Source organism: Rissa tridactyla, chromosome 1 (genome assembly GCF_028500815.1).
Source record: "Rissa tridactyla isolate bRisTri1 chromosome 1, bRisTri1.patW.cur.20221130, whole genome shotgun sequence".
NCBI classification, from domain to species: Eukaryota; Metazoa; Chordata; class Aves; order Charadriiformes; family Laridae; genus Rissa; species Rissa tridactyla.
The window spans coordinates 11,826,230-11,841,524 of NC_071466.1; the positions used below are offsets into that span (position 1 = coordinate 11,826,230).

Below are 15,295 nucleotides of genomic sequence, written 5' to 3' on the forward strand. Positions count from 1 at the left end.
CCAGCGGGACATTGTCCCCCTGCACCCCCAGGCAGCACCGGAGCGTCAGTCCAGAGGCTGCTGCAGGGTGAGGATGCGGCAGGATCCAGCGCCCAGGTCCTGCGGGGCTCCTGTGTGTCAGCAGGGCCGTCGGTGCAGCCCTGCCGGGGGGCACCACCACCCTGCGCAGCAGCAGCACCCGCTGGGATCGGGGCACGGATCCATCCCTGCTTGTGCTGCCCGACAGCCACGGCACAGCCCGGGGCGGGTGATGGCACCCTGGGGCGTGGGGGCGAGTGGGGCGGCCAGCTCACACGCCCCCATGCAGGCACCAGCACACGTGGGCTCGGCCCCAGCAGCACGCAGCGACATCGCGCTGGAAAACGGAGCTTTATTGCAGCAGCCGCGGCAAACACACTCCTGCACTCGCGGCCGCCTGAGGCTACAAACCGGGCCCCCGGCAGCTCCGGCCCCGCTCGCCTGCGCCATGGGGCTTGCCACGGGCTGGGGGCTTTGATTTGGCTGCGGGGCCAGCCCAGCCACAGCGGTACCAGCCGTGCCGGTGCTGTTGGCCTCGAGCACCGCCTGGGGAGCAGCCGGCAGGGCCTGGAGCCCACCCCGGGGGTCAGCGCGCCATTCCCAGTGCCAGGGTGGGCTTGCCCAGCCTAGCCCCTGCCTGAGGCGGCTGCCGCTGGCACGGACGCTGCCGGCAGCCTGTCCTGCCGGGAGAGCACTGGGTCAGGGCCAGGGACGCATGCAGACATCCCCAAACCGCTCCGAGACATGACAACTGCCCAGAGGCAGGTGAAGGGCTGGAGCACGGCCCGGACAGTCGGTGCTGCTGGCGGAGAGTCCCCTAGAAATACCTTTGAAGCGGGCAGAACGTTTCTAGGAAAAAGAATTCAAATACACACTGGGATCAGTGGTTAGCATCCGCCAGGGTGGGTGACGGTGATGGCACAAGGGGAGCCAGCCCCCGGGCTGGTGTCCCCAACCCTGGCGGGTCCCATCTTCCTGGAGGGCTCTGAGCGAGGACATGGGGTGCCCCGGGGCCGGCATCAATCTTCGTTGCTGGGGTGGGGCGGCGCGGTGAAGTCGCTGCTGGTCAGGGTGATGGTGAATGGCACGTCGATGACATCTCCGGCCACATCCCGGGCGGTGGCCGTCCTCCAGGAGTGCAGGGGCTGGGTGGCTTTCTGGAAGCGCTGGGGGTGGGCGAGGGTGAGCAGGGGCTGCCCTGAGCCCCGTGGGGCAGAGGGCAGCATCACCGTGGGCAGGGGCTGGCAGCAGTATGGATGCAGAGGGCTCAGACCCCACCTCCCGCCCCAGCCCCACAGCTCCAGCCCTTTCTCTCTCCCTTGGGGAAGGGTCAGCATCGCCCCGGCTCTGCTGCTGCTCCCTCCCAGCCCGTCCCCAGCACTGGGGCAGCCCCTCCTCTGCCCCGACCCCTTCCCCGTCCCCGTGCCCCATCCCGCCTGGCACACTCACGTCACTCAGCGTCCCCGACTCGCGGCACAGGGCCACGGCGGCCCAGAGCGGGATCTGCAGGCAGGTGAGGACGCCGATGCAGACGCCCAGGCTCGTGCCCCAGGTGGGGTACTCGTAGGTGCCGTAGCGCAGGGGAACGCCATACATGTCCAGGAAGGTGTAGATGAGCGTGAACTGGAAGGCAGGGTGGGCAGGAGCGATGGTCTTGGCCGGGCTGGCTGCCACAGGGATCCCCATGGCCACCCCAACCTCCCTCCAGCAGCCACAGAGAGGCCCAGGAGGCCACCAGGACCGGGGCAGCCCCACTCCAAACCCACGGCAAGAGCTGCTCCTCTCGGAGGGGAGGGAGAGATGGAAGGAGAGGAGCTCTTCTCCCCGCCACCCCCAACCCCGGGCGGGCGCTCAGTGCTCACCAGCAGCAGGCAGGGGGTGAAGAAGGCCCAGCACACCTTGAAGTAGCCCAGCATGTGGCTGCACCAGGGCGGACACCGGCAGATCATGTCCACGATGTCCTGGCAGAACTGGTTTATGCCTGCAGCACCCAGGGAGAGGGTGACGGCCGGGCCCCTGACTGCCCCAGCACGGCCCTGCCAGGTGCATCCACTCCAGGGCACCCACGACGCCCCGCGCTGGGGCTGAGCCGTGCCGGCGGTGGCGGTGCTGGGTGCTGAACATCCACCACGCTTCAGTGGGTGGAGAGGAAATCGCATCCCCCATGCACAGGGAAAATTGCACCCCAGCTTCGCACCGTCTCCTTGCAGGGCTGAGCTGCGCGTGGGCAGCAGGACGGGGGGTATCTCCCTGCCCACCCCAGATCCAAGCAGTCCACAGCTGCAGGTGCACCCTATAGACCCTGGCCACGGTTTGCCGTGAGCCGCAGGAATGCCAAGCCTTGGCAGAGTGGGAGCCAGGGGCTACCCTGTGCCGTAAACACCCTGCAGCAGTGCTACGGGGCCAGCAGCACCGCACCCCAGTGCTGGCTGCACCCCAATCCACACCCCAGCCCCGACTGCACCCCAATCCACACCCCGGCGCTGGCTGCATCCCAATCCACACCCCTGCGCTGGCCGCACCCCAGTGCACACCCCAGCGCTGGCTGCAGCGTGCCCCAGGGCCGCCGGCTCCGCTCACCGTAGCAGAAGGCGATGCCCAGGCACATGATGAGGGTGACGATGATCAGCCCAAAGCCGGTGCTGTAGGTGTCAATGAGGGTGAACCAGAAGATGCCTCCCTGTGAGGTGGTGAGGGATGGGGTCAGCGGGGTGGGTGCAGGGCACCCCGGGCCACAGACATCTTCCATGCCAAGGCCACGCATGGCCCTCCATCCCCGTCCCAGAGGCTGGAGAGGGAAGGAGGCCGTTTCCCCAGCCTCCACCCTGGCATCACCTGAGGGTGCTGGGTGCTGCGGGATAGGGGTGCAGGGGACCCCATACCTGGGTGACCAGCAGGAGCCCCAGCAGGTAGAAGGAGATGCAGAGCACAGCCAGGAACGCCGTCTTCCTCCTCCAGTCGCGCAGGGCTGGGAACTCGTCCAGGATGGCTGTGGTGATGCCCTCGATGTTCCCAAACTGAGGGATGGAGGATGTCAGTTGGGGGGATGTCCTGGTCCCTGCCTCCCCCGGCCTGGGTGCAGGGGATGGTCCCCACAGAGGGGACACAGAGGGGACTTTGCATTTGTCCCCATGTGCATCCCCATCCCTGTGACACCCGGGCACGTGGAGAAACCCATTCCCAGTGCTGGTGGGATGTGGCCGCATCCCTGCCCCATCACCCTGGGTGCAGCCCCACATGGGGGGCGCCGTGCATCACCCCTACCCCAACACCATCCTCGTGCTCCCGGCTCGTGCATATCATGCACTCTGCATGCCCGAGACGGGGTGTACCTGGCACCCCAAGGCCAGGCACAGGGCAGGACATGGGGCTGCCGGGGGTGACAATCACCAAAGTGTCCACTCCCAGCGTCAAGAGCATCAGGAAGAAGAGGATGGACCAGAACGGGGAGCCGGGCAGCAGGGAGAGGGCTTCAGGGTACGCCACGAACGCCAGCCCGGGGCCTGTGGGGTGAGACAGAGGGAAGCGTGAAAGGACCCGTCGTGGTGAGATGGGCCGAGCCCAGCAAGCTGGAAGCCAGGCGGAGTGTGAGCTTGGCTGCAGCTCCACCGCCCCGTCCCTGCGCAGGGCACCGGGACGTCCCCTGGCACGGCACGGCAGGAGTTCCCCCTCCCCGAGCCCATACCTGAGGCAGCAACGCTGCCCACGGGGACTTGTTTCCTCCAGGCCATGTGTCCCAGCACTGAGAAGATGGCGAAGCCGGCGAAGAAGCTGGTGCAGCAGTTCCCGATGGCGATGACCAAGGTGTCCCTGCCGGGGAAGGTGTCACAGCCCCACACCCATGGGGTGAGGATGGAGACGGGGGCATCCCTGCATGGTCCCGCAGGGCTCAGACCTCCGCATGACTGCCCCGCTCCTCCCCAGCTGCAACCCCGGGGCTGCCCCGACAGCCCGAGCCCCCCGAGCCCCCGAGCCCCAGCACCCCGGCCCCGCTCACCGGATAACGTTGTTGTCAAACTTGTTGTAGGAGGCCATGGAGATCAGCCCCCCGAACCCGATGCCCAGGGAGTAGAAGATCTGTGAGGCCGCGTCGCTCCACACCTGGGGGACAACGATGCGGGGGGGCTGCAGGACTCCCCAGCCCAGCCTGCCCCGCCGACTACTGCTGGGGGGGGATCACTGCTGTCGGGGACCCCCCGGCCCCGGCGTGGGGTTACCTGGGCGCTCTGCAGCCTGCTCCAGTCCGAGGAGAGGTAGAAGCGGACGCCGTTGAGGGAGCCTTCCAGCGTGGCCCCCCGGATGATGAGGATGAGGATGACCAGGTAGGGGAAGGTGGCTGTGAAGTACACCACCTGCACAGGGCACGGCACGGCTCAGCCCCACTCCGCCGGCACGGCAGCCCCCCCCCAGTGACCCCCTGCACTGCCCCTCACCTTGCCCGAGCTGCGGATGCCCTTCAGCATGCAGAGGAAGACGAGGATCCAGGCCGCCAGCAGGCAGAGGGCGAGCGGCCACTGCACAGGACCGGGGTCCTCGAGGCCAGAGCTGTGCGTCACCCCCAGCACCTGCTCGCTGTGGCGCAGGGACAGGGGTCAGAGGAACGGGGGATGCGGGGCACCCTTGTCACCCCCGCAGTGTCCTTGTCCACCCCTCTGCCATCCTCAAAGCCGACTGCTGCTTGCCCAGCCCTGGCCCTCCAGGATCAGGGGAGATGGAGCCAGGGCTGGACCCGCGGACATGGGCTGGGAGAGGGACACGTGCCATGCTGCCACGTGGGGACTTACTTCCAGAAAACCTCGCTGGCGCTGACCCAGCCGGTGGTCCCCGACGCATTCTGCAACACACAGCCCCGCCAGGTCACCGCCACGGCCACTGCCACCGCCACCATCCCCCATGTCCTGACCTTCCTGCTGCCAGCAAAGCCTCTCCAAAGAGAAACCAACTGCCCGGTCCTCATCTGGCATCTGTCCCCGCAGCATCCCACCCTGGGACCGGACCCTGCAATGCTGCCAGCCCGGGGGCCACCAACCTTGCAGATTTCCGCGTTCCAGGGGGCATCGCAGGACCAGGGCAGAGGGCTCTGGAAGGAGGAGCCCAGGTAGTAGAAAGCCCAGGCCATGATGACGTTGTAGTAGAGGGACACCAGGGAGGACACGATCAGCATAGCAACGCCAACGCCTGCGGGAGGAGAGGGGTGGCTGAGGGAGGGCAGGCGGGGGCCCGTCCACTCCCTGCAGACCCCCAGCATGGGTCCAAGGGGCTAGAGAGGTGGCAGGAGACCTGCCCGGGGACCAAGGGGATGTCCCAGCCCCTGTACCCACCCCGCATCCCTTCCCACAGCCCAGCCATCCCCAGCGGCTGCGGGGGCAGGAAGGAGAGGTGCCCCCAGCCCCACCTTTCAGGAGTGGGCAGCACTTCCAGACGGTGATGGGCCCCGCAGCCCCGTACTGGCCCAGGCTCAGCTCCATCAGGAAGAGGGGCAGCCCCGTGACGAGCAGCATGATGAAGTAGGGGATGAGGAAGACGCCTGGGCAGAAGGAGGGGGGCAGCGGGTTGGGGGGATGGCCGGCACCAGCCTGGGCCCCCCCAGAGGACAGACGTGCGTGGTTCAGGCTCGTGGCGGGGACACGTGTCTGGGCAGGATGCAGCGGAGCAAGGAAAGCTCCTGGGGGCTGCTGGCTCCATCCTGGGAGCCGGTGGGATCCCGCTGGCCCTGGCTTGGGGTGGGTGGTGGGTGCAGCTGTGGGCGCTGCAGTGGTGCTCAGGGCTGAGGGATGCTCAGCGCCATGGGGTGCTCAGGGCCCTGGGATGCTCAGGGCCCTTGGATGTGCCCACAGGAGATCCTGGTGTTTCCTCTGGCGATACACTGTCATCTCCATCATTACACAGCTTGTCTCACCAACTGCCTTCTCTGCAGAGGAAATCCTGCTCCTTGCAGCCTCAGCCAGGCCAAATTTGTGCTGGAAAAGGACATTTTTCCCAGGGACAAATCGGCATTTCCCAGCTGATAGCCAGCTGCAGCCCGAGCCCATCCTCTCCCGGTGGCAAAGCCCCGGCGCAGCGATTGCCGCTCCCCGCAGCGGAGCAGCTCTCCAGCCACGACGCCATATTCAATCCCTGCTCCCCCACAGCCTCGCTGACAGACCAGATGTGGGGCTGATTGCTCGTTAGCCCGGCACTCATTAGCGCAGCGCTGCAGGGGAGTCACCAGGCAGCCCTGGCAGAGGCTTTGCAGGGCTCGGCCTGGGGAGGAGGGGACCACCACGGGTTTAAAGCTCCATTGGGACATCAGGAATTTCTGCTTGGCTGTTGGCAGAGGCTGGGAGCGAGGGGTGACGGTGCCCCAGTCCTGCCGGCTCCCTGCAGCTGGAGGCACCGGCGGCGGGGCCAGGGATCGGCTGAGCATCGCCGGGCCGTGGGAGCGGGGCAGCGCTCGTGTCCCTGCTCTGCCCCCGGTGCTGGGAAATGGTGGCTCTGGCTGCGTTTCTGCTGGTCCAATCCATCCTGCCGCCGCTGGCACTGCAGGGGTCTTCTGCTAGAGGTGTCGCACGGGGACAAATCTCACAACAACCCCAGGTCCGTGGCTTTGGGATATGCTCTCCCCTGACTGCCTTCCCCCCATCACTTTGTGGGGGGACTGATTTCTCCTGCTGGCCCCAAGCCCCTTTGGCTGACGCTGGCCGGAGGGTGGGCAGGGAGCGGCTTCCTCGTCCCCGCTGGGTGCCAGGCAGTGCCCGCGGGCAGCGTGGGCCCCGCGTGGCCGGGCAGGTGCAGTGACACCCAGTGGCAAGCGCACCCATCGTTGCACCTGGCCGAAGCCACCCTCACCCTGCCGGGATGAGGGGTCTCCGGGGTCTGCGGGGTCCACGTGTAAGAAAGGCAGGGATTGTTTTTACAACAGAGAAAAGCCGTTTCCATCAGAGGTGACACGATAAGGGAATGACTGAGACAAAGAGGCTCCAGCAAAGGCTTGTAGAACATCTCTTATCACACAGACAAAAGGACAGACTGATTCCTATTGGATTAGTGTCTAGAAGGGTGGTCAAACATTTAACCAGGACTAACCACCGTTCTTGCAAGAACGTTCAAATAAAATGTGCTTCGTATCGTTCACTGCCTGAGCCGTTGTTATTGGATAAGGAGCGTTCCTCACCCATGGGCGATGCACCTGGCAAGTGTCCCACAGCACAGCCCGTCTCCTGCCCTTCCCAGCCCCAAGGGAGCACCCGGCTTTGGGCACGTGTGGCCCTGTGCAGTGCAGGCAGCCCCTGCCCGCAGGCAGCTGAGCCCCAGGAGAAGACCTGGGGGGGTGAGGGGTCCGTGGTGGTGGGAGCACCGGGCGCGGGAAGCTCAGGGTGTCCCACATGCCAGCCGTCACTGCAGCAAGGGAAAAGCCCGGTGTCCTCTGCAGCCGTGCCAAAGGCGGCCACGATGGGGGACACCACAGTGGGTGGGGACGGTTGCATCTCCCTGTCCCCAGAGAAGGTCACCCCACTGCGGTCTCCCATCCCCGCAGGAGTAGGGTGCCAGCTAGGCACAGGGAGCCCCCCCACACACCCCTGTGCCCTGGGGCAGCGGCATCTCCTGTGGGAGCAGCCGCTTCTCCTTCTCCCTCTGCTCCCTCCCCGACGCTGGCGCTAACGCAGGGCAGGCTGCGCAGCCCCTCGGGAAGGAGGAGATGCTTCCCAGGAGGATCCGCGGCCAACCCTGCAGCCCAGCCCCAGCGCGGGGCACGGCAGCCCCACCACCCAGCAGCGAACCCTGCCCCGAGGGCCAAATTCCTCCCCGGTTAGGCGACATGCTTGGCACAGCCCAGCCCTGGCATGTCCCGCCAAGGTGCCGGTGCTTTCCCAGCCCCGTGCGGCGTCACAGGGATGGATGCCAGCCCCGGCAGGCAGTAGGGGCAAGCGTGCCATGTCAGGGACGGCTGGAGCTTGGGGCAGAGGTCTGGGGGGCCGCGGGGTGCCAGGCAGGGTCCCACACTCCTGTGCCCCAGGCATGGCTGCCTGGCTGCCGCACAAACACACCCGCCGGCCAGCCATGGCCCAAACAAGTCGGTTGGCTCATTAGCAAATTACTTCCATTACAGTGATTTAAGAAGCATCCGTGGGGCAAAGGGGAAATCACCAATTTAACCAGGCAGTTTGAAGTGAATCATAGAATCATAGAATCATAGAATCATAGAATCATAGAATCATAGAATCTTCATGGTTGGAAAGGACCTTTAAGATCATCAAGTCCAACCATACACACACAAAAAAAAAAAAAAAAACCACAAAAAACCAGACCCCTACAACCTCTGCCACTAGAGCATGTCCTGAAGTGCCAAAGCATGTCCTGAAGTGCCAAATGTGAAAAAAACAGTGCAATAAAAGCCCCCAATCCTGTTCTGGGGAGGGCAGGCTGTGGGGCTGGGCTGTCTCCGAGCCCACAGAGCATCGGGGACCCCAAGCTGGCAGCAGAGCGGTGCAGACCGCGATGCCCGGCATAAGGGGAGATGCCACAGGGCAGAGTAGTGTGGGTCAGAGGCACAGCAAAGCTGGCAAGGGCCGGACGGGGAGAGGTGGGCCCTTTGGCTGGGCGCAAGGGGAGACCAGCGTCAGGGCAGCCGCAGAACCGAGGGGCTCAGGAATGACCTTTGGGGAGGTTTCTCCCGTCCCACAGCCCAAGGACAAGGTGCTGCATCCTGGGGTGTTGCCACCAGGCACAAGCTACAGGCTGAGCTGCCTGCACTTTGTCCTGCCCCAGAAATGTGGCAGGTTATTGCCCCCCTTGGCTGCCTTCCCGGGCCCTCCTGCCGAACTGAATTGGGTTTTACAGCGGACAGGCACCTCCACGCACCACACACAACAGCCTGCAGCTGCACAGCACCCCTTGCTACCGCTGCTGCGGAGGGGCTGACAGAGCTGACGGGGGGGGGTCACTGCCTTTCTGGCCATGCCCCGCTTCTCCGGGCAGGGGCAGAGATGCTCTGTGGACAGGCTCTGCCTGGATCCAGCTCTTTTTGGCTCAAACCACCCGGGACGGTGCTGCTGGCTGCTCCAGGCTCACCCCACAGGCAGGCACAGGGCAGCCCCAGCAGGAGCAGGAGAAGTTCCCCGGTGAACCCATGGAGAGATGCTTAAAGCATCCTTCCCCATGATCCTTACAGTGGGGTTAAACTGGTGGTGTCCAGGTGGGCAACACAAGACCCTAAATCCCTGAATCCCCCATGTTTGCTCTCCTGGAGAGCACAGCCCCCATGCACCTTCCCGCTGTCCCTCCCCAGCCCCCTGTGCCCCTGGTCTCCATCCTGGAGAAGGGAGCAGTGCCCTGGTGCCCGGGGAAGGGATGTGTGTGCCCGCGGCTGGGACCCACCTCCTCCATTGCGGTAACACAGGTAGGGAAAGCGCCAGACGTTGCCCAACCCCACACAGTAGCCCAGGCAGGACAGCAGGAACTCATACTTGCTGGCCCAGGTCTCCCGGGGTAGGGTGGGGGCCAGGATCTCAGGCTGGGGCGGGGGTCCCGGCCAGGGCTGGCTGGTGGGGTCAGCGGGCGGACCCTCCGTATGGAAGATGTTGACCTGCAGAGGAGAGCAAAGCATCAGGACCCGCTGGCCGCAGCCTGCAAACCCTGCAAGGGTCCTCAGCAGGGCTGGGCATGGCCAAGATCTCACTGAAAAAGCGTCTGGTTCCCAAAAGGATTTTGGGGCTCTCCCTGAAACTGCCCAGCGGACCCTGTGGTGGCCCATGCTGTGGGACGTGGGAGGCTCAGGCCGGCCCAGAGCTCCATGCTGGTCCCCAGGCTGCAGGAGCCCTGTGCAGGTCGGGGCAGACCCCAGCCCAAACGCCCTGAGCATGCTTGATCCAGCAGATCCTCCTGTAACGTGAAAGTCAGCAGCTGGCATTCACCCGCCCCAGGGATGGGGTTTCATCTCTGCTCTGTCTCTTGCACCCAGGACCATCTAAACACAGGGACTGCCCGGATCGGCACACCAGCACTCAGCCCTGCGCCGGGCAGATGAGGGTGGGTGCAGGGGTGCTTGCCACTTCTTGATGCACCACTGGCCACAGCCCTCCTGCCCAGTGCCTCTGAGGCCAGTGGGGCCATCTCGGGCTTCCACCTTTGCCAGGGTCCTGCCCTGCCAGGTCCCCCCCCTGCCCTGGACAGGGGACCCAGGAGCAAGGGCTGGAGCCATCAGCTCACCCTGTGCCAAGGCAAAGCGGTGCTGGATGCAGGGAGGAGAGACCCCGAGCTGTGTGCTGTGCACATGGTGTGGACCATCGCTTTAAAGAGAGTGTGGCCAGGAGGTGGAGGGAGGTCATCCTCCCCCTCTGCCCAGCCCTGGGGAGGCCACAGCTGGAGCACTGGGTCCAGTTCTGGCCTCCCCAGTTCCAGAAGGACAGGGAACTGCTGGAGAGAGTCCAGCGGAGGCTGCGGAGATGCGGAGGGGCTGGAGCATCTCTGTGCTGAGGAAAGGCTGAGAGCCCTGGGGCTGTTCAGCTGGAGAAGAGCAGACCGAGAGGGGATCTCATCAATGCTCAGCAAGAGCTAAAGGGAGGGGGGCAAGAGGATGGGGCCAGACTCTTCTCAGTGGTGCCCAGGGACAGGACAAGGGGCAACGGGCACAAATTGGAATGAAGAAAATAAGGAGAAGTTCATTTTGAGGGTGGCAGAGCCCTGGCACAGGCTGCCCAGAGAGGTGTGGAGTCTCCTTCTCCATTGATACTCAAAACCCGCCTGTGCAACCTGCTCTGGGTGACCCTGCTCTGGCAGGGGTTTGGACTGGATGGTCTCCAGAGCTCCCTTCCCACCCCTACAATTCTGAGATTCTGTGATTCTGAGGTGGGGGACCAGCAGGGAGATGGGGGCTCATACCTCTCACTAGCCCTGGACCCCATACTCTCACCCTGCTGGCACCTCTGCTGAAGGGGGAATGAGTGTGGTGGGGAGAGAAGGAACAACGATATCATATGCCTCATTCGTTATCATAAGTTTTTGCCAGGGGCTCAGTGGGGCACTGGGGCCCATAGAGGCTGCAGGACAGCTGCTCTGCTCCCAGGACACGGCCGGCAGCACCACAGGGAGCTGCAAGGTCACGGCTGGGTTTGGGGTTGTGATCCCTTCCACCAGCACCAGCCTCCCTGGGCACAGGTCCTGCCACCCTGGGAAGGATGGAGGGATCCCCCAAATCGGCCCACAGAGGCTGCTCCAGCCACACGGTCCTTCCCCGGAGGTCTCCTCTGCCACCCGGGCTGCAGCCTTCTCCTGTTCCCTCCGGGACAGATCCTGACCCAGCAAGGTCGGACTGCCAGGAGAGACGAGGATGAGCAAGAGAGCGCGAGGACCTCCCCCAGCCCCTGCCCGGGGGTCTGGCAGCGTGGTGGTACTTGGGAATGTTGTTGCGTGGGGAATTTCCTTTAGTATCAGTGTCACAACAGACGCAAACGGTTGTTCCCACCCAGCTGTGTTCCAGGCCTCAGGAGCGTGTGGCTCTCACCCCAGCCCTGCCTCTGGCAAGGCCAGCACTGCTGTGACTCAGTTTCCCCCGCCTGCGGGACCCCGCGGGGAAGCACCGCTCGAGGCAGGGCAGCGTTGCTCAGTGACACAGCAGCGTTATGATTCACAGACCGCAAAGCCGGCCGGGGCCGCTGAGATCAGACCTGATCTCATGCGTGACACAAGCCAAAGGCTGGGTGGCCCAGGCTTCGCTCCCACTGGAGCGTGAGAGTTTATTGCAGAAGAGGATCCAGTTTTGAATGAAATAAAAATACCCTCCGTGACACAGTGTCCCTGCCCAGGCTTTAGGGGGCTGATCCAGTATTTACTTCTCCTGCATAGCATCTTTTTCCTCTGCTCACACCACCCCTTCCTAAGCAACGGGATGGGTCATCGGGAAAGCAATCTGTAAACTCCAGCCATTTGGAAAATGCCCCTCCATCTCTACAGTCTCCAGTGAGTGCAGAAATCCTGAAATCCAGCACATTCCCCAGCTCCATCCCGTTCTCTCAGGGCCGCGGGCAGGAGATCACAGAATCACAGAATGGTTTGGGTGGGAAGGGACCTTAAAGATCTTCTAGTTCTACTCCCCTGCCCTGGGCAGGGACACCTCCCACCAGCCCAGCTTGCTCCAAGCCCCGGCCAACCTGGCCTTGAACCCCTCCAGGGATGGGGCAGCCACAGCTTCTCTGGGCAACCTGGGCCCACCGCCCTCACAGCCAGGAATTTCTGCCCGAGATCTCAGCTCAATCTCCCCTCTTGCGGTGGAAACCCCTTCCCCTACTCTATTGCTACAGATGTGCCTTGCAGCAGGCAGGCAGAGCGTGCACTGCTGAGGGTGGCTCTGATGTGGTCTCCGAGACATCAGCATGTTGGGGCTCATCAGAAGCAACCGTTTTTGGCCGCATGCAGCCCCAGGACACCAAGACGTCTGCTCTTGTGCAAAGTCCGCGGGCACAGTCCAGCTGCCTCCAGGCACCTGATCCCAGGGGATTGCAGCCCGGCAGTGCCAGCACCCATATGAGCTTGTTTACTCCAGAAACCAGGGTGAGCCTCAGCATTCCTGCAAGGTCCCAGGTATCAGCTCGCGATTATCTGTGGGTGGTTGAAACAAGGTGCAGATTAACTATGCCATCGGCTGAGTGGGCATTGCCTTGCATCTGGCACTGCATCAAGGCTGTCTGTCCTCCCAGAACTGGCCGGGAAGCATGGCGCAGGGATGCCCGCTGTTGTTTGCAGGAGCCAGCCCGGGCACAGCAGGGCTAGTGCAGACCTTGCGAGTCCTGCTGAGCCTGCCAAGCTGTGCTATGGGTGCCCTGCGCCCCTGGCAGCGTCTGCTGTCCCCACACCTCCTGGGGCTTCCCACTGCCAGCCCAGAGCAATGGAAAAGTGGTCATAACTGCTTACACAAAGGGGCCACGCCGCCCGCCTCCCCGCTGCTTTGAACGGAGGAGGTGATAAACATGCGGCACCTTCCCTGGGGAGGTCAGCGAGGGTGGACGGGGAGTTAAAATGCTACCAGGGAATGCAGGAAACACGCCACAGGATGATCAAGGGCTTCCTGGGCAATTCTCCTGGTCCAGGGTGCTGCTCTTGCCCTTCTCCTGCAGGGCTGCCTTGCACAGGCGCCTGCAGCACCCTTGTCCTGATCATGGGGCAATTAATGCAGTTATCAGCCCCACCCATTTCCAATCACGTTTTATTGGTACTGGAGCTGTGGATGGAAATTCCCTGGGCCCGTTCAGCCCTGCTGACTTGGCAGGACCTGCTCCCTGCCACCTTACCCACCTAAAATGCTGGCAAACGTGACCGGGATGGGGGGTCTCAGGAAGGAGACGCAGGATGGGGCTGAGGAAGAGCAGTGCTCGGCAGCCTTCAGCGCAGCTGGCAGCAGGGCTGTGCAAGCATCCCGGCCCCGCGGCTCACTCCTTGCTCTCCGCCGGGACACCAGGGCTCTAGCCCAGCCAGTCTCAGCCCAGAGCATTCAGCACTGTCATTGTGACCAAGCCCGGTCTTATCCCATGCCCCCACATCTTGCACTGAAGCCCCGAGGGCAGACCACAGGGGCCGAGCAGCCCCATCTCCCCCACCATTCATGTGCTCCACACTGTCTGGGGTTACCTTGGAGCTGTGACCCCCTCGGCTTGCCTGTCCCACACTCTCTGTACCCCAAAAGGAAATCTGCCTGCACAGGCCCCCCAGGCAGCAGCCTGCACCCAGACCCCGCTTGCCCCTGGCCACCCCATGCCCCAGCAGCAACCTGCAGCCCCAACACAAGGGAGAGCGGTGCGGTCCCTTCAGCCCTTCGCAGAGATGCTCTGAAGAGCATCAGCCCCATCTGCCTTTCAGAGCAGAGCCGGCTTTGCCCGGCACAGCCTCCCCAGAGCCCTCCAGATGGGTGGAAGATCTGCCCCACGACCAAGGGGACACCGGGCTCCGGCTGCTTTGTGCACCCTGAGAAATCCCGGCAGCTCTGCCAAACTGCAGCCACGGGGCAAACTGCAAGGGGGTGTCCACCCATCGGGGATGGAGAAAAGGCACTGCTCCACGGCAGAGGGATTGCAAGAGGAACCAAGCCGGGCTGAGACCCAAAGGCTGGCCATCACCGTGGCACGTGGGTGGCTAAGGGACAACGATCTGTGGAAACCCCTGCAGGATCCACACACCCCTGCTGCTGCTCCCACCACAACCGTGTCTCACTGTGGGGGTTCCCAGTGGGGCCAGCTGCCACAGGGCTGTGGAGGGTGACCGGCGCCCTGTGGGTCACCAGCAGTGGGAGCAGCACAGGACAGGGCAAACATGTCCCCTCAGGGCCCTGGTCCTACCGTGGGCTCCGGCGGTGTGGCGGGGGCCGGGGGCCCCGGCGTGTCGAGGTGCCCGGTGCACGGCATTTCCTGCTGGGTGGCAGGAGGGAGGGAGAGAGGGAGGGAGGGACGGCCGCGCTCCGCTCACCTGCGCCAGGTGCAGCTCCGCCCCAGCTTGTCCCGGCCCGGGGTGCGGGATCCGCTGCGACAGGGTCCCCATGAACCCCCCCAGAGCCCACAGCCCCCCACAAACCGTTCATCCTGCTCCTTTTTGCAGCCAGAAGGGACCAGAGGTATCACTGCCAGCTCAATACGAGTTGTGGGGACAGGGCTGCACTTGGCGGGGTGAGACGGCACCCATTGCTCACCCAGAGCTTGGCACAGGGTGGTCCCTCTCAGCACCCAGCCTCTGCTGGAACCTGGTTTTGTGCCGGGCTCCCCAGACACCCTTGGCCAAGCCACACTGCAGGAGCAGCACGGTGCCTTCCCCAGCCATGTCCCCGCTCAGGAGGGACACCAGGATACCGGGGCCGTGGCACTGCAAAGGTGGTCGATCCCCACCCCATTGCAGAGCAGTGTGAGGAGGCAGACAACGGTGCCAAGCTCACACCCGATGCTCCAGGCCAGCGGGCATGAAGGCATGAGGAAGAGGGGGGAGTGGGAAGAAGGGATGCAGAGGGGTCCGCTGTCCCCTCCGAGCTGAACCGTGTCCAGGCAGAAGGAAGGAGCAGCTTCAGGAACAGCTCCATCTCCCTTTCCAGGTTATCTTTGATGGCCACATCCCCCAAAACACCTGTTACAGTCACCCTGTTTTCCCAGTTAGTGGCTGTGCTCTCCTTGCCTGTCTGCTGGGAAAACCAGGCAGCCAAATAAGGAGCAGAAATAGCGGTTTGGGTTTTCTGGGAGACAGACTGCTGCCGCCTTCACACAGGCTCAGAGTCAGCAGTAGTAGCAGCTGCTGAAAGAGCTCAAATTAAAACTGTGATCTACCC

The 15,295-nt window shown here is 63.9% G+C and overlaps 1 protein-coding gene across 1 annotated transcript; it reads right to left on the reverse strand.

Moving 5' to 3' along the window:
- Nucleotides 1-1,037: 1,037 nt before the first annotated feature.
- LOC128902402 (sodium-dependent proline transporter-like) lies at nucleotides 1,038-14,390 on the reverse strand. Its single transcript, XM_054185386.1, has 15 exons — nucleotides 14,325-14,390; nucleotides 9,376-9,583; nucleotides 5,414-5,545; nucleotides 5,048-5,196; nucleotides 4,803-4,852; nucleotides 4,452-4,590; nucleotides 4,236-4,370; nucleotides 4,016-4,119; nucleotides 3,704-3,828; nucleotides 3,409-3,521; nucleotides 2,901-3,035; nucleotides 2,599-2,698; nucleotides 1,881-1,999; nucleotides 1,468-1,641; nucleotides 1,038-1,184 (listed from the first exon to the last, which is right to left on the reverse strand). Exons 1-15 carry the CDS (start codon nucleotides 14,388-14,390, stop codon nucleotides 1,038-1,040), a joined length of 1,896 nt encoding a protein of 631 aa, XP_054041361.1.
- Nucleotides 14,391-15,295: the final 905 nt, after the last annotated feature.

Bases quoted from the DNA above. Each gene is read 5' to 3' on its own strand.
- LOC128902402 (XM_054185386.1), bottom strand. From the start codon at position 14,390: ATGCCGTGCACCGGGCACCTCGACACGCCGGGGCCCCCGGCCCCCGCC. The intron at 3,829-4,015 runs GTGAGCGGGGCC...CTTCCCCGGCAG, and splicing joins TTTGACAACAACGTTATCCG to GGACACCTTGGTCATCGCCA. The intron at 2,699-2,900 runs GTATGGGGTCCC...ACCACCTCACAG, and splicing joins GGCTCCTGCTGGTCACCCAG to GGAGGCATCTTCTGGTTCAC.